Source organism: Rhinoderma darwinii, chromosome 3, assembly GCF_050947455.1.
Source record: "Rhinoderma darwinii isolate aRhiDar2 chromosome 3, aRhiDar2.hap1, whole genome shotgun sequence".
NCBI lineage: Eukaryota > Metazoa > Chordata > Amphibia > Anura > Rhinodermatidae > Rhinoderma > Rhinoderma darwinii.
This window is the reverse complement of record NC_134689.1, coordinates 27,018,626-27,040,453: the sequence shown is the minus strand read 5'-3', so window position 1 is coordinate 27,040,453 and position 21,828 is coordinate 27,018,626. Positions and strand designations below refer to the sequence as shown.

General features: G+C 43.4%; 1 protein-coding gene across 1 annotated transcript in view; it reads left to right on the top strand.

Moving 5' to 3' along the window:
* SLC6A7 (solute carrier family 6 member 7) overlaps window positions 1-21,589 on the top strand; it is a 69,185-nt gene extending 47,596 nt beyond the window's left edge. Inside the window, exons 12-14 of the mRNA XM_075856173.1 lie at window positions 240-340; window positions 3,527-3,694; window positions 17,540-21,589. Coding sequence (XP_075712288.1) covers window positions 240-340; window positions 3,527-3,694; window positions 17,540-17,743 — 473 coding nt within the window. The 3' untranslated portion in view covers window positions 17,744-21,589. The remainder of the gene's footprint in view (window positions 1-239; window positions 341-3,526; window positions 3,695-17,539) is intronic.
* Window positions 21,590-21,828: the final 239 nt, after the last annotated feature.

The window sequence follows — 21,828 nt, the reverse complement described above, 5'->3', positions numbered from 1 at the left end:
AGACGTTAACAAAACGGTTACAGATCAAACAAGTCAAACTATCTAATCCCATGAGATAGATTAACAAACATTACCCCAAGACTACCATATGTTCCAGGGGGGGGCTTGTCTTTTGCTTCAGCGGTTTTCAATGTCACCCGCTCCAAGACACAACTGCAATTAGCAATTTCGCTTATAGACAAAACAGTAAAATCATTAAAAAGGCATTTCATTGTTTGTGTAATATTTTACTTGTCTAGGAATCAAGAGCTTCTGCAGGGATATCCAAATGATGCTGGGATTTAAGCCAGGAATATATTTTAAAGCATGCTGGGCTTTTCTCTCACCAGTCACCTTAATTGTGAGTAATTTTTGTCCATTTTTTTTTACTATAAATTTACTGTAATGTCAATATTATTATAGAGGGTAAAGAATACCGGCCTACTCTCCCGGAATCGGGAGTCTCACAAAAGTGGCGACCAGTCAAACTCAAAGAAGAGGAGGCAAGTCTGCCAGGTGTAACGTCCTGACCAAATACTGACCTCTCCCCGTTCCTGCAATACTCTTCACTACCGATGTCACCATAGACAACGTCCTGACCCCATAGCTGACATTTGGACATTGTTTGTGGTAGTGACAGGGAGTGAAGAGGACTGCAGGAACAAGGAGAGGTGCGTATCTGCAGAGTCTAATCTAGAGTCTGTATTTATTTAGGGGGTCTGGTGTGGGATCTGTATTTTATTTAGGTGGCGGCCTGGATCTTTATTTGTTTAAAGGTCTGGTCTGGGGTCTGTCTTCATTTTAAGGTGTGAGGAAGGGGGCCATATGCACTACTTGTGATTCAAATGCCTTACAGTTGGGGTGAAGCGGGCAGGTGTTAAAAAATGTTGCAATGTCGCTTAACTCATTAAGGACAGGTCTATTTTGGGCCTTAAGATTCAAGCAATTATCTCGTTTTAATCAACATTGCATTCTGTGTGCCATAACTTTTTATTTTTTTGTTAACGGAACTGTATAATAGCTTGTTTTTTGCAGAACAAGTTGTGTTTTTAAATGGTACCATATTGGGATACATAAATTCACCATTGTTTTATGGGGGTCTATTTACGCCATGCAGCGTGTGGAATAAATAGTATGTTAACTTTCTGCGGGTCGGTACGATTGCGGTGATTCCAAATATTAAACAAAAAAATATATTCTTTAAAAACTTTTCTTAGTATATTAACTTTAAACTGTCAATGAAACATGTCAGGGGGAGACATCATGGGAGGTCCAAAAGGAGAGGCCCCACTCACGCTGAAAACAAATGTGTTCAATCGATGACTTTCATGCCTCTTGCACATGCCATACCTTGGTGTTGTACAAAGCTGTAATGGGGCACCCATAGGTTTCTATTAGGTCCTACTGTACCTCTGTATGATTGATTTCATACAGAGGTATAAAGAATTTTTTACTGTCAGATTGAGACAGAAAAAAAAATATTGTGTCATTCCATCTAAGACTCTTTCTAATATACTTGAGGCCTCATTTATCAAAAATGTCTCACAAAAGATTAATGATAATTTAGGGCACATGGAGTATCTTGGCGTTGTTTTTGATGCGGAAACCGCATCGGAAACAGCACCAAATAAACGCTCGAAATCGCCTCCCATTGACTGAAGAAAGGGCATGTCGCCCGAAAAAGAAACGACATGCTCTTTTTTTTGGGTGTTTCTGTCTCTAACTTCCCATTGATGTCAATAGGAGGCAGAGAAAGCGGTTTTCGCTGGATGAATTTTGAGGCCCATTTTTCCACCTGCAAAAAAAACTCTGTGTGAACAGGCCCTAAGGCTGGTTTCTCAGGCCATATTATGGCGGCAGCACCCCATTCCCCTGCGGTTCTACTGTACTGATATCTATAAAACCCTGTAGTAAAACCACTTGCAGAGTTAGGAGCTAAGTCACAGCCATAATAGAAACCTTAAAAGCGGCCCTGCCTTATTCTATTTTTATTGAGCTCCTTTAAGACAACATCTTCCTGTGGAGATCATGAAGCATAAATATGAAGGGAACCCCCTGTGCCTGGGTCAGTGACAGCTTGATGTATCTCTAGGGTTGTGGAGACCCCTCCTCCGTAGACACACATAGCAGCCTCTCTATAAATACATCCTGCTATGGACAATTGATTAATTGCATCATTTACACTTTATAATCTGCGGGAATACAGAAGCGTCTTAAATAATCTGCTACATCTGCTTCATGCATTGATTTTCTGTATAGAAGTGATAGGACATGTAAGGTGATCTCAGGTGATATTTTCCAGCAATGACCTCATTTTAACTTTTTCTTATGTATATAAAAGCTGTAGTGTTTACAATGCTCCAGCCAAAATAGAAAAAATGCAATGCTAATAAAGGAATTAAAGGTAAAACTAAACTTGTAAATATAGAAACATTGGTTCTCTATAAGTACAACTTTACCATGTTATTGTAAGAAGTCTATCTATCTATCTATCTATCTATCTATCTATCTATCTATCTATCTATCTATCTATCTATCTATCTATCTATCTATCTATCTATCTATCTATCTATCTATCTATCTATCTACCTATCTATCTATCTATCTATCTATCTATCTATCTATCTATCTATCTATCTATCTATCTATCTATCTATCTATCTATCTATCTATCTATCTATCTATCTACGTATCTATCTATCTATCTATCTATCTATCTATCTATCTATCTATCTATCTATCTATCTATCTATCTATCTATCTATCTATCTATCTATCTATCTATCTACCTACCTACCTATCTATCTATCTATCTATCTATCTATCTATCTATCTATCTATCTATCTATCTATCTATCTATCTATCTATCTATCTATCTATCTATCATCTATCTATCTATCTATGTCTGTCTGTCTGTCTATCTATCTGTTTTTTTTGTATTTTACGTATTTTTCAGATTTTTTTTTCTACATTGAACAGGCTGAAAAGTTTGTTCTTTTGCTACCTAAAAACCATGAACAAGCAGGCTAGTTTCTGATGGATCTGTTCTTCTTAATACATTTCTGTTTAGTACTTTGTGTGTATACACAGGGATACATAATGGGAAAACAAAACAGATGTCAGCAGATAGCCTGCATGTTGTTGGTTTCCAAGTAGCAACAGGAATATTTTTCTACACTGTACAGAGTAAAATAATATATTATGGTCCAGAGAGGGAAATCTCTGAGCAGTGCCAAGAAAAGTGCCAAAGTCCTGTTTGGCCAATATGATTGGATCCATCACATGGACCCCATCTTTATCATTCATGAGGATCCAAATATTCTAGAAAATGAATTTAATGCAATTTTCCTTTATTAATCATTTTTAGAAATGTGGTAAAAGATGACCAGTGATTATTGAGTTAATTAAGGGTCTATGTGTGCCCACAGCAGCAGGTAGCGATGTGTGTGTGGCAGGATAAGGCTCTATGGCGTCAACTCCAGATTTGTGTGCTGTAGTCAGTTAATGCCAGTTTTCCTCCTGATCACTGCTTTCATGTCCTCGCAGGGTCTGCTGGCGTATAGCATAATAAAATACCAGCCATCCCAGTATGGAAGCTATAAATTCCCCTACTGGTCAGAGGCGTTAGGAATCCTAATGGGGCTTCTCTCGTGCATGATGATCCCCATTGGAATGCTGGTTGCTGTGCTAAAAGAAGAAGGAACCCTATGGGAAGTAAGTAATACACAACAACAATGCAAAATATAATGTATATTTACTATACAGATGAGTCGAATGTATTAGAATCAATACCCTATGTGGAAGTCCCGACCTTACTTACTGATAATGAATACAAATATGTTACTAGCTGATAGTTAAAACGGTTAATTATGATAAGAGAAATAAAAGAACTGTAATTCTTGCTTCAGAAATAGCGCCACTACTATCTGTAGGCTGTGTGTGGTATTGCAACTTAGCCCTATTTGCTGGAATTGGTCTGGGGAAAAGAAAAGCAGACCATTTTTTTTTATAATCTCATAAACTCCATTTAAGTTAAAGTGGTATTCCCATCTGATAAGGTTATGGCATATCACTAGGATATGCCATGACATTCTGATCATTGGGGGTCCCACCTATAAAACCCCAACATATCCGAAAGTCAAAGGGACCTAGATCCTTTTGGCATTTCTCCTACAGAGCGCTGCTTTCAGTAAATGGGCATACTATGACACGATGGTCTTTTTCTATAGCTAGCTATGGCAGTAGGTGGGGTTTTATTATAGTGGCCATGCCTTGAACAAAGTGACAGGTAAAAGTACTATTAAAATACTGTCATACAGTACCAAAATAATGCCACCATGCAGTGTTTACATGACACCATACCAATATATAGTTTCACCAATATCAATGGCAAAAATATGTACTCAGTACTCACACCATATACAAACACCATAAAAACACACTTGGCAACTATTATATATTGACCCCTTCTCTACACTGTTTATAGCGATCATTACCATCCCCTCCTCTTCTCGAGGGTCACTGTCATTAGTACCCATCCTTGTGTGTCACAGTCATTAGGGTCCCCTCCTCTCCCTGAGTGTCACAGTCATTAGCATCCCCTCCTCTCCTCGAGTGTCACTGTCATTAGTACCCATCCTTGTGTGTCACAGTCATTAGGGTCCCCTCCTCTCCCTGAGTGTCACAGTCATTAGCATCCCCTCCTCTCCTCGAGTGTTACTGTCATTAGTACCCATACTTGTGTGTCACAGTCATTAAAGTCCCCTTCTCTCCTCGTGTATCCCGGTCATTAGTGCCCCCAGTGTATTAAAGGGGTGTGGTATGTTCGTGTGTTCTCTACGGCACAGGAAATGTTAGGGAGGTGCTGCCATCAGGGAGGTTTCCGTGGCACCCCGGGAGACTTGACACCATAGATATATATATTTGCAAACCACGTCCAAACACCTCATATATACACACAAGTTTACTGTAGTTTACGTTAAAAATTGCTGTAAATTATGTCGGAAATCTATGCCATCTCATAACTTGTGTAGATTTCCCTTTCAGCCACACAGATTTAATAAGAGGCGAGCATCTCTTAAAAAAATTTGGCGCATCTTACTCAATTTTTATATTAGGACTGGCGTATGAAATGTGAGTCTTAATAAATCTCCCCCATACTGAACATACTGCACTATACAGACACCAAATGGACCATTTATTTGGTGAATATTGAAACACCTGCATGAATTCCCATGATAGCTGATAAATAACTGAGGGGGTAAAATACGTGTGGCTCCCAGGAATACAGGTGAGTTGACATGTATTTGTCAGACATTACCTGGTATCGAGTCCACACACTGCTACGTTCCCGTATTACAGATCTACATGATGCTGGTCCGTGCTCTTTGTTTCTAAGGCAACTACACAGAAGCGATCCTTCCGTCACCGTTCTGGTATTTTCTGAATACTAATGGAAATGTGACTTTGTAGTGCGAATTGTTCTTCATTTCCTGCATTTCCGAGAGAAGCACTGAAGCAAAAAAAGTGATACTTTCTCCATTTACAGTGTTATTCTGCAGAACGCATGACATGACTTGAGTCATAGTGTTAACTATTTGTTCACGGAATATTCTTCCAAAATGTAAATACTTCAGATCTAAATCCTAGCAAAACTCAGTGGTGTACACAGAAATCATAGGGCTCCATATCTAAACAGAATGGGTCCCACTGTCTACTGAGAGTTCTGCGAAATGTACCTCGCCTTTATAATATTTAGTAATGTATTATATCAATATGGTCTGCATGCAGTCACCACTAGGGGGAGCTAACTGCATACAGATTTATATGGGTAGTATTGAACTCAATGGAAACTGTATAAATCTATATTCATTGTAATGACCAGCCAGCAGGTTTGTGGACCCATTGAGCTACCCCATCGCGTTGGCTTAGGGGCACCTCTAAGGGCGTTGTCTAAGCAGCCTCCCCAGTCCTCACCCTTTAACCCCTATACAGGGATCTAGTCTTCGCTGCAGGGAGACTGCCAGGTTGCTACCTTTTGAGGTGTTCCGGCAGAGTTCAGACAGGTGCTTGACAGGCACTGTCAGAAGATACCTTCATGACAGGTGGATGCAGACAGTGGAACCCAGACAGCTGGCAGCTGGACGCAGGCAGGTGCCGGACCACTGGACGAGGGCAGATGCCGGACCACTGGAAGCAGGCTGGTGTTAGACCACTGGACAAAGGCTGATAGCAGATCACTGGATATAGACTGGTAACTAAAAGCGATAGCAGACAGGCTAAGGTGCATACAGGAACCTTCGGAGGATAACTCTAAGTATTCCAAAATTGCTCAGGCATCTGGGAGATGGTGAAGGTGCCTTATATAATCCTGGTGAGCAGCAGGGATAATTAGACAATTTTTGAATTTTGCGCGGGCTGGTCCTTTAAGAGATGGCCAGGGGGACGCCCATGCACACTAGGAGCATGCCCATGCACACTAGGGACACACCGGCTGCTGGAAAGCGAAGGCAGAGGATGTCAGCGGCATTCTGTGAGCTCCCCCTAGTGGCTGATGTGACTAACAGATATGAGTGTCACGGCCACCCTCCCAACACAGGACCCATTCCTCCCCACTTTCCAAAAGTCATAACGTCTTTATTTTTCCATCTATATAGTACTATGAGGGCTTGATTTTTGCGGGACGAGTTGTAGTTTTTTGGAGCACCATTTATTTTGCCATATAATGTACTAGGAAACATGGAAAAAATTATTTGTGGGGTAGAAAATGAAAAAAACAGCCATTCCTCCATGTTTTTTTGCGCACCCTTTTTACGCAATTCACTGTGCAATTAAAACAGCATGTTAACTCTATTCTGTGGGTCAATACGATTACGGCGATACCAAATATATATAGTTTTTTCTATATTTTGCTACTTTTACAAGTAAAAACCTAAGTGTAAAAAAGAAAATGTATTTTGTTTCGCAAAATTCCGAGAGCCATAACTTTTTTATTTTTCCGTCGATTAAGTGGTATGAGAGCTTATTTTTTGCAGGGGATTAAGTGACCAAAAAAAAGAGATTCTGGCGTTTACAATTTTTTTTCTTTACGTAGTTCACCGTGCAGGTTAAATAATTATATATAGTAATAGTTCAGACTTTTACGGAAGCGGCGATAACAATTATGGGTTTTTTTTGTTTTTTTTTTACTATGCTCTAGGGGAAAAATGGGAAAAGGTTTTTTTTTTAACTTTTAATTTAAATATATTTTTTTTTCCACAAAAAAAACCTTTATTTAACTAATTTTAACTTTTTTTATTAGTCCCCCTAGGGGACTTCAACCAGCGATCGTTAGATCGCTTGCACGATATATTGCAATATTAATGTATTGCAGTATATCGTGATTCTGACAGGCAACTATTAAGCCATGCTGGAGGCAGGGCTTCATAGGAGCACAAAGATGGCGGACCTGGGGGCGTTCATTAAGCACCCAGGCAGCCATAGCAACCATCAACCCCCCGCGATTGCGTTGCGGGGGGCACGATGAGCTGTTAGAGGTGGTCGCCCCCTCTTTCTAACTATTTAAATGCTGCGGTCGCTATTGACCGCAGTATTTAACAAGTTAAACAAGCGGAATTGCGCTCGAGAGCGATACAGCTCGTTATTCTGCAGTGTCGGCTGTAACATACAGCCGACACCCGCATCGTATGGAGCGGGTTCACTCCGTGAGCCCGTTCCATACTTCACCTACCCAACTTTGGCGTATGGACTTACGTCAAATGTCGGGAAGGGGTTAAAGAAATTGTGTATTAATTACAGCAATGAATGAAAATGTTTGACTTTATCTCCGTTTTGTGAGAAAGGAGTCTACGGGTTGTACTTTGTAATAGTGTAGACTGTGGACATGCCTAGACAGTACTACATTTAAATCTCTGGAGAATGTAGTCAAAATTTGGAGATTTACTAATACTTAATAACCTTAAAGTGTAGCTAAACGTTTGACAAACTTCTGACATGTTATAGTAACATGTCAGAAGTTTGGATTGGTGGGGGTCCGAGCACTGAGATCCCCACCAATCTCTAGAGCGAAGCAGCTGAATCGTTCGTGTGAGCGCTCAGCCGCTTCGTGTCTGTTCGGCTTTTTCCGGAAATAAATGTATCGGTGTACGGACTCAATAAAAAGTCTATGAGCCGGTACTCCGATACATCGGCTTTCCTGAAAAAGCCGAACAGACACGAAGCTGCTTCATTCTAGCGATTGGGGGGGGGGGGGTCTCAGTGCTTGGACCCCCACCAATCCAAACTTCTGATGTGTCACTATGACACGTCAGAAGTTTGTCAAACGTTTAGCTAGACTTTAATGCTTGTACAATGTGCCAGTATATCACTCCAGTGTAGCCGGACCTGGCATTGATTTCTGCCAGTTCTATTTACATAATTCGCGCTCGTTGGGATTCTGATGCCTCTTCTACTTTCTCCGCTACATATGTATGTGTTAAAAAAAGTAGTACAGGGGCTTCATAAATAAGGTGTTCGTGCTGAACAATACATTGATAAATCAGCAGATTTGGCTTCCAGTACCATCTCTACGCTGATGACACCCAATTATATGCCACTTCCCATAACATCACCCACGCTGTAATACAAAACACCAGTGATTGTCTGTCCGCTGTCTCTAACATCATGTCCTCTCTCTACCTGAAACGGAATCTTTCTAAAACTGAGCTCCTTGTGTTCCCACCATCTACCAACCTACTTAAACCCGATGTCTCCATCTCTGTGTGTGGCACAACCATAAATCCTAAGCAGCACGCCCGCTCTCTCTGGGTTATTTTTGAATCAGATCTTTCCTTTACTCCTCACATTCAATCACTTTCACGCTTCTGTCATTTTCACCTCAAAAACATCTCCAGAATCCGCTCTTTTCTTACTGAGGAAACAGAAAAAACTCTTATTGTCGCTCTGATTCACTCTCTTCTTGACAACTGTAACTCATTACTAGTCGGTCTTCCCCTCACTAAACTCTCCCCTCTCTGATCAATCCTTAATGCAGTAGCCAGGCTCATCTTTCTGACCAACCGCTACACCAACGCCTCTACCCTGTGCCAGTCACTGCACTGGTTGCCCATCCCCTTCAGAATTGAATTCAAACTTATTACTCTCACCCACAAAGCTCTCCACAGTACTGCACCTCCTTACATCTCCTCCCTCATCTGTCTACCACCCTCAGGGCCGCCATCAGGGGTACTGTTGTGAGGGGCCCGGCCAAACTTAATTGAAAGGGGGGCCCGGCAACTGCCGCGACTTGCCTTTGGTAGAAAAAAACAGGCCCCTGCAATGGGGCCCGTTTTTTTCACCAAAAGAATGTCGGGAGCTGCGGGCACCCCCTCTCATCATGGGGGCCGTCAAACACCGCCTGCTCGCACGCGCACCCGCAACCATCCCGCACGTGCGCACCGACGACCGCACGCGCGCGTGCAACGACGACAGCACGCGTGCACCCGCTAACGCCCGCGCCTGTGCTCTAGCGAATGCCTGTGAGCGCCCCCCCCCGCGCACCCGCGAACGATGCGCGCGGACACACAACTTACCATGAGCCTGGCTGGAGGTGAAGGACTGGACCGTCTGGACCGAAGACATCGCCTGACAACGAGGACTGGCGTGGGAGCCAGCAGCAGCTCTTCTGACACAGTGAGTAAAGTGTCTCAAAGTGCTGATTATGTATGGCCCTGTTCACACAGAGTATTTTGCAGGCAGAAAAAATCTGCCTCAAAATTCCTTAAAGAATTTTGAGGCAGATTTTGACCTGCCCACACTATCTTGCTGCGTTTTTGCTGCGTTTTATGCCCGCGGCGATTGAGGACAGCAGACAAAAAACGCAGAGAAAAATGCATTTTCTGCCTCCCATTGATTTCAATGGGAGGTCAGAGGCGGAACCGCGGCAAGAAAGGACGCGCTGCTTTTTATTTTTTCCGCGACTGGCTCCCATTGATTTCAGATTAAATCAATGGGAGGCAGTTTTGGACGTTTTTTTATGCTGATTCTGACGCAGTGTCCGAGTCAATATCAAGGCCCAAAAACTTTGTGATTTTCACGCGCCTCGCATGGACCTATGTTAGTCTATGGGGCCTTTCAGACTGTCAGTGATTTTCATGCAGCGTGTGTCCGCTGCGTAAAACTCACAACATGTCCTATATTTGTGCATTGTTCGCGCATCACGCACCCATAAGTAAATGGGTGCGTGAAAATCACGCCCAGCACTTCCGTGTGACGCGCATGATTCGCACAACAGCAGTAAAAACTATGAATGAAAACAGAAAAGCACCACGTGCTTTTCTGTTTACAAACATACAAACAGAGTGTCATAATGATGGCGGCTGCGCGAAAATCACGCAGCCACGCATCATACGCTGCTGACACACGGAGCTGTTATGGACCTTTTGCGTGCGCAAAACGCTACATTTTTTGCACGCGCAAAACGCACACGCTCGTGTGAATCCGGCCTTAGGGTAGGAACACACTAGGCATGAACACTGCGGATTTTATGCAACACATTTTATTGTGGAAAACCTGCAGCGTTTTACAGTCGCAGCAGAGTGGATGAGATTTGAACAAATGTCATCCACACGCTGCAAAAAAAAATGACCTGCAGTGTGTTTTTTTAAGCCGCCGGATGTAAATTTATGCTGTGGAATCGCTGCTCCTCTGTTGCGGAAATGCTTCAGTTCTGCTGCAAAAATCACAAATGAGAAAAAAAGGTTCTTTAGACCAGGGGTCTCAAACTCGGTCGGGTAAGTGGGCCGCATATAGAAAAAATGGGTAGTTGACGGGGCGCATTACTTTCAAATTTGATACAATACAAAATTATTGTTAATCAATTAGTTATTTGAACTACTAGAACACTATATTACTAGAATAATAATACTACATTACTATAATAATAGCGCTAGGTTTAAAATTTGAGATATTTCTCCACGTGCTTATTTCAACAATCCACCTTTCCAGTTTAAGTGTCACTAAATGCAGCCCGGCGGCTCAGTTAGCACACATGTCAAGATTGGGCAACCCCTTTTTAGATAGTGCCGCAGTGCCCTCTATGGATGCTGCCGCAGTGCCCTCTGTGGATGCTGCCGCAGTGCCCTCTGTGGATGCTGCCGCAGTGCCCTCTGTGGATGCTGCCGCAGTGCCCTCTGTGGATGCTGCCGCAGTGCCCTCTGTGGATAATGCAACACACCCCTAGATAAGGCCACAGTGCCCTCTGTAGATAAGGCCACAGTGCCCTCTGTAGATAAGGCCACAGTGCCCTCTGTAGATAAGGCCACAGTGCCCTCTGTAGATAAGGCCACAGTGCCCTCTGTAGATAAGGCCACAGTGCCCTCTGTAGATAAGGCCACAGTACCCTCTGTAGATAAGGCCACAGTGCCCTCTGTAGATAAGGCCACAGTGCCCTCTGTAGATAATGCAACATACCCCTAGATAATGCCAGTGTCCTCTTCAGATACTGCCACACACCCACTTGTAGATAATGCCACAGTGCCCTCTGTAGAGGCTGCCACGGTGCCCTCTGTAGAGGCTGCCACAGTGCCCTCTGTAGAGGCTGCCACAGTGCCCTCTGTAGAGGCTGCCAAAGTGCCCTCTGTAGAGGCTGCCCCAGTGCCCTCTGTAGAGGCTGCCAAAGTGCCCTCTGTAGAGGCTGCCCCAGTGCCCTCTGTAGAGGCTGCCCCAGTGCCCTCTGTAGAGGCTGCCCCAGTGCCCTCTGTAGAGGCTGCCCCAGTGCCCTCTGTAGAGGCTGCCCCAGTGATGTCAGGGGCTTGCCCAGAGCTGGAGTCCCGGAGCAGAGCCGCTTCTGGCACTCTGCCTGGGATTCCAGCTCTGCTCCTGACATCACTGTCCATATATGGACAGAGATGTCAGGGGCAACCCCAGAGCTGGAGTCCCAGGCATAGCGCTAGTAGGCTCTTCCCGGGACTCCAGCTGTGCTCCTGACATCACTTGGACTCCTGCTCTGGGGAAGCCCCTGACATCATTGTCGATGTATGGACAGCGATGTCAGAGGCTTCCCCAGAGTCCCGGAGCAGAGCCAATACTAGCGCTCTGCCCGGGACTCCGCTCTGGGGAAGACCCTGACACACTGTCCATATATGGGCAGATATGTCAGGGAATTCCGCAGCGTCCCGGAGCAGAGCCTATACAAGCGCTCTGCCCGGGACTCCGCTATGGGGAAGACCCTGACACACTGTCCACATATGGGCAGCGATGTCAGGGAATTCCACAGAGTCCCGGAGCAGAGCCTGTACTAGCGCTCTGCCCGGGACTCCGGCTCTGGGGAAGCCCCAGACATCGCTGTTCATATGTGGACAGTGATGTCAGGGAATTCCACAGAGTCCTGGAGCAGAGCCGACACCAGCGCTCTGCTCCGCTCTGGGCAAGACCCTGACACACTGTCCATATATGGGCAGCGATGTCAGGGAATTCCACAGAGTCTCGGAGCAGAGCCTGTACTAGCGCTCTGCCCGGGACTCCGGCTCTGGGCAAGCCCCAGACATCGCTGTTCATAAGTGGACAGCGATGTCAGGGAATTCCACAGAGTCCCGGAGCAGAGCCGACACCAGCGCTCTGCTCGGGACTCCGGCTCTGGGGAAGCCCCAGACATCGCTGTTCATATGTGGACAGCGAATTCAGGGAATTCCACAGAGTCCAGGAGCAGAGCCGACACCAGCGCTCTGCTCCGCTCTGGGCAAGACCCTGACACACTGTCCATATATGGGCAGCGATGTCAGGGAATTCCACAGAGTCTCGGAGCAGAGCCTGTACTAGCGCTCTGCCCGGGACTCCGGCTCTGGGGAAGCCCCAGACATCGCTGTTCATATGTGGACAGCGATGTCAGGGTATTCCAGAGTCTCGGAGCGGGCCGCGTGCTTGAGACCCCTGCTTTAGACTATAAGAGAAGTCATAGCTTTAGCACCGGCTTGTGTCCATTGTTAGAGCAGCATGAGTGTGCTAAAAGGTTCCTTTTAAAGGGGCTTTCCGGTCCCTAAAAATTTATGGCCTATCCTCAGGATAGGCCATCAATAGTTTATGGGTCGGTCCGAGCGCTGCTTCTTCTTCATTTCTACTTGCTCACTGTGAATCGTCGTCACGGATGTAGCGGCGATTCGCAGTATTGCAGCCTTCTCACAATGAACTGAATGTCAGGAGGCTGCAATACTCTGAACTGCACTACATCTGTGTGGACGATTCTCAGAGAGCAAGTAGAAATGAAGGGGTAGCATGATACAGTGCTGGATGGAGTACCGTTATCAGGCGGTGCCATGGTAGGGGGGCCCAGAAAATTTAGCTGTATGGGGCCCTGAAATTCTTGATGGCGACCCTGACCACCCTACTCGCTCTCTACGTTCTACCAACGACCTTAGATTAAAATCCTCCATAATCCGAACCTCCCACTCACGTCTCCAAGATTTTTCTCGTGCTGCACCAGTCCTCTGGAATGCGCTACCACAGACAAGCAGATTAATTCCCAATATCCACAGTTTTAAACATGTCCTGAAAACACATCTTTTTAGACAGGCCTATAACATCCCCTAATCAGACTCCTTTCCATGGCCCCATTAGTCCTCAGAATAAGATTCCCTCACACTCCTTCTCTTCATGTCCGTCATACACGGATACTGGCTGATGACCGGCTCATGCAGCTTTATGTTACCACCCCATGTGTATAGAAGATGGATGGACCATTGTACTGAACAAACACTGTTAGGCTTCATGCACACGACCGTAAAAACACCCGTTATTACGGGTCGTAATTACGACCCGTAATAACGGGCTCATAGACTTCTATTGGCCACGGGTACCTTCCCGTTTTCTTACGGGAAGGTGCCCGTGCCGTCGAAAAAGATAGAACATGTCCTATTTCAGGCCGTAATAACGGCACGGGCAGCCCATAGAAGTCTATGGAGCTCCCGTAATGACGGGTGGCTACGTGTGTGCACCCGTCATTACGGCAGTGTTGCTAGGCGACGTCTGTAAATAGTCACTGTCCAGGGTGCTGAAAGCGTTAACTGATCGGCAGTAACTCTTTCAGCACCCTGGACAGTGAATTCCGATCAGTATATAGAGCAACCTGTAAAATAAAAGACGTTCATACTTACCGAGAACTTCCTGCTTCCTCCAGTCCGGTCTCCCAGCCGTTGCCTTGGTGACGCGTCCCTCTCGACATCCGGCCCGACTTCCCTGGATGACGTTTCAGCCCATGTGACCGCTGCAGCCAATCACAGGCCAATCACAGGCTGCAGCGGTCACATGGACTGCCGCGTCATCCAGGGATGTCAGGCTGCATGTGAAGAGAGGGACGCGTCACCAAGACAACGGCCAGGTAAGTATGAATTTCTTTAACTTTTATTACGGAAAGGGCTGTCCCTTCTCTCTATCCTGCACTGATAGAGAGAAGGTCTGCCGATTAGTGCAGTGCTATTTTGCAGCCAAAAACGTGCCCGTAAATACGGGTGGAATACGGGTGACACCGGACCCATATTTACGGGCACGGGTCCGTAAATACTGGTGCAAAATGGGTCGAATACGTGTGACACCGGACCCGTATTTACACCAGTATTTACGGGTGGGAAAAAATACGGTCGTGTGCATGAGGCCTTACACTTTGTGTCTCCTTTATTTCCTCATAGATTGTAAGCTCTTGCGAGCAGGGTCCTCACTCCTCCTGTCTGAATTGTAAATTAGCTTTGTCACTATGTAATATCTGATATTGTCTGTTTATGTTTCCTCTAAATTGTAAAGTGATTATTGATAAATCTGCCTCAATATTCCTCGCACGTTGGCATCTACACCAAACATATGCTTAATATTATTGAACTGGAACATGAAACAATGTGGTAATCATCTAGAAATAGAGCAATGCCACTTGAGTGGAGGAAACAGCACCAACTCCTAATGCTTCAATTACAAACCACTCTTCAGCAAGCTCCTGATACGGACTGTTCTTTTATCATCCACTGTGTTGGTAGCGAGCAGGGCTCAGCTAAGGAGGCATTGATTAGTGCTGCTTGGTCCCTTTTGCAGACAGAAATGTTGAGGGGCATAAATTACTCCCTCTCGGTCAGAAACAAAGCAATCTATGGCTGGCCATAAACTTGAGATAAACGATCGTTCGGCCAACACCTATTCCTCCCGTGCAAGGCGGTTTAAAAAAGTTAGGCATTAACCAAATATACACGTGTACATAAAATTAGCCAGTCTTAGCAACCATATAATGCATAGCTTAACAGTCAACTGACCACAAATATAACAAAATAGTACACAAAAGTCCTGTGTACAAAACAGGTCCCCATGATTAACCACAGTCGCATCTCTAAAGATATTGTTTCCATCTTTATACAATATTGTTATTTTTGTAATAAATTTATTTTTTTTCGAAAAAAAACCCATCCCTAACAGAAACCCCAATAAGCAACCCCAGCACGGGGAGAAGGGTGAGAAATACACTTCTTCTTCTTTCCCCCTCTGGTGCTCACTGACTATCTCCACTCCCTTACGCCTACATCATTACGCTGTACCCCTTACGGTCAAGACGCTCCTATGCCTAGCGTCCCACCACTTCGGAGCACTCCTCCTCGTGCAGAACTGCTGCGTGAAGCCTCGGATTTCTGCCTGCGGAAATAAATCTTGCAAAGTTTCCCCAAATATGCTCTAAACACAGAATGGTAAAGGAGGAGATCAAATATATTCCTCCAAGAAAATATTCTATACAAAGGATCTTTTTTAACTATTAGGACTGCAGCTTGGGAAAGAATGAAATGGAAGAAGATATGGATATCATGATAACTTTAGAGATATACACTGGGTTTTTAATGTGGCATATACAGTACAATTATTTTAATCTGCCATTCAGTAATCCAGAGAGTATGATAGTGTGACACCTATTTCCGAAACAGAATTGAAAGATAATATTGAATCTTATATTACCAAATGATTGAGCAGAAATAGTACATGAGACTCAGGAGCGTAACAAGATAGAGCTGTACCCAATGCCCCCCTAAGATCGTACATGAAAAAAAAAAAAAAAGGATTTACTCACCGCTCCTTTTCTCTTGTCCACAGGGGCCAACCTAGATCCCCTCAGGCTGCTACATCAAGCAATGGCCCATGCAGGAACCTTGCAGCACACGTTCTCGTTGTATGCTGCATTGCAAACAACGTCCTGACGATGCCTGGCATCAGGACCTTGTATGCGCCTCAGCGCAGAACTTTGCCGGGGCCTGATGTGGCAGCCGGGGCCCCTTTACCCTTCAGGACTGGTCGCGATTGCGTCACCTGAGACCGCAATCGTTATGACACTGATGAAGATCCTCATATTAAAAATAATAGACTGCATATTTTGTGTTATCATTTTTTTGTGGTCTGTTTTTGTGAAGTTTTTCCGAGTAAATTTTATATACATTTCTTTGACATTTGGAAATCGAGAGCATTTCACAAAGACATGTTGATGCTGGATTACAGGAATCTTACTGATTTTTGTAAATTGCTGGCGTGAGGGACTGTATCTTTCATACATAATATATTCTGAATAGACTTGGACATGAATGGAAAGGGTTTAGTCTGGCCTCATACATGAAGCATTACAGCATTCTGTCTAGGAAAGAATGTTAATTTCTAACGCAAATATCTAAATACACGGCCTGATATTTAATAGCATACACATCGGATTTATTACGAAGTGGCTAATGATTTTGTGCATTGATGTGGCCTATTTTCTATCCAGCTATTGTGGAAACAGAAAGCACTGTAAGGGGGAAGGAGGGGACGCTGTGCTCTGAAAAGGGACAAAATCTGAGATCTGAATGAAGCACAAATATAATTTACTAACATGATTTTCCTGTTAAATAACAGTTATTTATATCCACTTTAAAAATGTAATTTAATGGTCCCAATGCCCACAAAAAGGGCAAACTAAAAACATGTTCACATTTCCTTTGCATACAAAAGATAAGTTATTCCTTTTCTTATCCCATATGATCAAATGGTGTGACCCTCAGGCCATGTACCCATCGACCATCTTGTTTGCTACCAGTATGGTGTCAGATGCATGAAAGAGACCATCAACATGGAAGACCGATGGGTCAAACTGGTCCGAGCCTTCCCTCTTTATAAGTGCACCAGTGGTAAGCTGAACCTGTGCAAATTCCATATTTCAAAAATTTTACTATTTTCTTAGAAAATAAATAACTTATCCTGAACATACAAAACAAAAAAAAGTCGCAACAAAAACGTTTGGAATGATTACATCTATTGGTGGGTTTTTTGTTAGGCTAGGGTTTCATGGTAAAAAATGTAGGACTTTGAGATATTCGGGGAAATGTATCTATACAATTATTTTAGTAGAGTATAGAAACTCTGGTAAAAGGTCAAGCAGTCAAATCAATAACCATCAGTAGGTCTTTAAATGTTCATTAGGCACACCAAGAATGAAGGTTCCTTGAGATACCATGACGGACAGCATAGTTATTCATGCCTATGTACTATGTTACCAGACTCTTTCTGAAAGTCTTCTCCTTCTGATCTTTCTTACAGAGAATATGCCAGGCTAGTAGACCAGCTATGGACTGGGGTCCATCACTGGAAGAAAATAGGACAGGCCTGTATGTTACCACCTTGGCAGGTAGCCAGTCCCCAAGACCATTGATGGTCCACATGCGGAAGTATGGAGGAATTACAAGTTATGAAAACCAAGCTATTGAAGTGGACAAAGAAATTGAGGAAGAATGTATGATGTAATGATGTTCAGAAGAGAGTCAAGAAGAACTAAGTGGATTTTATGGTCCTTTCCTTCTGGGGCTTCTACATGCTTCCCTAACACAAGACACGATTGTCCTCATTCTTGTGTCCAACCTGGCCCCATGGACTGAGGTTTTACATTGAGAAATGCTGTCAACGGAAAGCTCTTTGTATGGGACTAGGTGCAGATCTGTTTATGTTGTTTTTATGTTATAGTAATGTCTCACTATTAGACACCCTGTCTTCTTGCCCATGTGTTTGGTTAATTCCCTGAAACTTGCTGTATATCTTGAGGGTTACTTGCAGATTGTGAGTGTTTAGATGGTGTCTGTAAACCAGTGGTTGCAATACATATACTCATCTAGAAAGGTTGTGAAGATGTTGGCAAAGACTGAAGAGGCAGACACTATTTATACACAAAACACCCTTAAGTGTATAGTCATGTTGTTCTCATGGTTAAAGCTCCAGTCCCTTAATAATACTTTATGTTACATTTATGTGAATGTTTTTAAGCAAGGGCTTAATGCAATAATACACTAAACCTTGGCTTGACCAAGACCCAATATGATTGTGTAACAAGACACTAAACCTAAGAAACCTAGCGTTGGGAAATAAGAACCCCACAATCAATATGTCTAAAGGGTGACCTACAATGTGAGAGAAGGGTCGTAACTGGACCATCCTTTTAAACGTACATTTTTAAAATAAGGCCTTTGATGGCCCAAGGGAACCAACATGTTTTAAGGTCTAGACTCCATAGAAGATATATTTTAGCTTTATTAGCTCCTACCCACTGGCAGTATTCAAAGACTGCACATATGTGTAAAGCACGTCGGAGTAAAACTAGCAACTTGAGTAGTAAGCACAACATCCCAACAAAAATGAATTGTTCCTGATAATGAATTCATTAGAGATGTCTCCACCATACATAAAGCTTCTCACTGTCATACCCTCATGTTGAGTTGATGGTCCCGATCTTCAGATGGGTAATGTAGAAATTCAGACAAACTGACTTTTATTTTCTGATGCACTAATTCTTCTGGTCAAATAAGAATTGCCTTTTTTTTAAATCTGGGCCCGTGCAATTACATACCACCTGTGCCCTTTTCTATTTACCTAGGTGTCCACATTTTCTCTTACCAATGTTATGGTGGTGGTCATAACTATTGTTTCATGAGAATCGAGAAGATCAGGGGCATCCATATTTATTTGTAAGCCATTTGTTGTGGTTGTGGACAGGAGAGGAACCCTTTGGAAATAGACTAAATCATTGTAGGCCACCGGGCTCATAAATTAGATACAAGTCTCCATATAAACATGTGCAAAAATAATGTTTTTAGGCAATCATTAGTGAATAGAATGAGGATGTGTTTTTGTTGTCATTGGTAGTTTATTACAGTAATTCAGAATATTTTTTCCCCCTTGTTTTTATCAAACTTTTTGCAAATGATAATTTGCTGCTGAGAATCCCCATATCACTTGTCCCATTCCCTAATATACTGTAACTAACCGTCCTCTGGTAAAAGTAGTTACAGATATCACACATGTAAAGTATGTAAAAAAATTTTTTACGAGTGTCCAAGAACTGTGATGAATCCAGAGAGCTTAACTAGCAGACTAATACACCGATGTCCAGGAATATACATATAGTATATATTGTTACAAGAACATGTTCATTAACTAAAGAGTAGTATTGTATAATGTAAAGTAACAGAGAGAAGTAACCATTTCTAGTTTTTCAAATAGCCAAAGACTAAAAAAAGAGGGATTTTGAATATAACATTGTCACTGCTTCCCCAGGCTATGGGAAAAGGTTAAGACTATTACCTCTTTACCTCTGCAACTATTAGGGTCAGTTCACACTGAGTTTTTTTACATGTTTTTTGCACGGAAACCACGTTGGAAAACGCGCCAGAAAAACAGCCGAAAATGCCTCTTATTGATTTTAATGGGAGGCGGAGGCGTTTTTTCCCACGAGCGGAAAAAACGGCTCACAGGAAAAAGAAGGGACATGCCCTATCTTCGGGCGTTTACGCCTCTGACCTCCCATTGACATCAATGGGAGGCAGAGAAAGCATAGTTTGCTTCGTTTTTTGCATGCAAAAAAGTCTGTGTGAACCCAGCCTTACCCATCTAATAGTTTATCCCATGCTGTGCTCGAGCTTTGGGTAAGGGGCTTTACAGTTTAGTCCGAGCACAGCTCTCAGCAGTGTGATGGCACAGACTGCTGCCACTCTAAACTCGGCTTAAAGCGCTGCTAGAACCGCTATTTTGGTCTTGTTTTAAAGCCAAAAATCTTTGATAGAGCAGGTTGAAGTGTGAGCTGCAAAAACTGCAGCTCTCACTCCAGCCTGTATGGTTCCAATAAAAACTACAACATCCTGCAAAATACAAGGTCTTATACAGCTCTACTGAAGAAAAACAATAATTATTATATGAAAAGTTTTACTGCACCTTAAAGGGGTATTTTCATGTCGGACATTAATGGCATTACCACAGGATATGCCATAAATGTCCGATAGATGTGTGTCCCACCTCTGGAACCACAACTATCGCTAGAACGAAGCCCCCTGACCCCAATCCTACCTGCTCTCACTAAGATCCGGTCACAGAGTTACGAGGCGGCTGGGAGTGCCTAAACAGTCGAGCTTATAGAAGCTTATAGAAGCCCATAGAAGTGAAAACCCCTTTAAGGCTAAAATTAGTTACGTCACTAAAGCTGGTGATACACATTAGATGTATGTCAGCCTAACCCAGGAATTATAGTCACCAGCCGACCATCTAATGTGTGGCGGCGTCCCGACTCTCGCTCGAAGGAAGATGTCATAGGAGAGAAGGGACTGGCATATTCAATTTCAACATGCCTGATCCATTTGTTTGTTTGTAGAGAAGCTGCTGCCAGAGGAGTCTGACAGCAGCTTTCTCCCTATTAAAAACACATGCACGCTCGGCAGAACTAAGTGTACATGTGTAAGGGAGTCGAGAGGAATAGCTCGATCGTTCGGCCAACAGCTATCTAAGGTGTATGGCAAGCTTAATTCATTTAAGGCACCTAAGTTATGCAGCAACTACATTAACATAAATTCTAAGATAAGTTACATTTTAGGAGAGTTTTTTCAATTTGAATGTGACTGTTAGGGGGTTTATAATATATATATATATATATATATATATATATATATATATATATATATATATATATATATATAAATAAAAAGAGGTAGAAAAGCAGCACCGTTTTCCAAATACGTACAGTCAGGGTGCAATATTCCCGTTTGGACACGTGACCAGTGTCCCCAGATACCTAGTCAAATCCTCCAAAATACGAGACAGCACTCCTCAATAGTGAAAAAGTGGATTTATTCACCACATGCGACGTTTCAGCCCTACTCCATGGGGTCTTTCTCAAGCATTCTTAAATGTTAGAGCTCCAAATTCCCTTTATGAAAATTTAGATAGATGATACAATTCTGAATGCCTGCAGCCACCATGAGGCTTGAAGGCTTACTGCATACAATTTATACATTAAACTTAAAGGGGTATTCCAGCCTTGAGCATTTTTCCCCTTTCCACTGGATAGGGGAAAAATGCTAGATCGGCGGGGGTCTGACCACTGGTACTCCCACCGATCGCCAGAATGGGGGACCCCGGTCCCCCCAGCCACAAGACAGCAGCTAGGAGGTGTTTGAATGGAGCCAGGAATGCGCGTTGCAGTACCATTCAAAGTTTATGGGGCTGACGGAAATTGCCGAGGCACAGGTATGGTTACGCTGCTTTTCCCATTATATATCATGCTGTCATCAGTTTTGAGGGGTCAAACTGCTGACCGATTCCTTTTAAAAAGTATGCAATAACTCATAAGCTCCCCCTTGTGGCAGCTGCAGGCAGCCAGAATCCTCTTCACTATAATGTAAAATCTGTCTGACACATAAACCAAAGCCTCTACATGTGAACACAGTGATATCATTAAAGATTCATTCTAATCTCATGTTTTCTAGATCGGCTAATGACATGGACGCCTCCACTAGATGTAGTAGGTTACAGGGACACTTGAAATTAGTTTCATTTATTGCAGAACATATAAT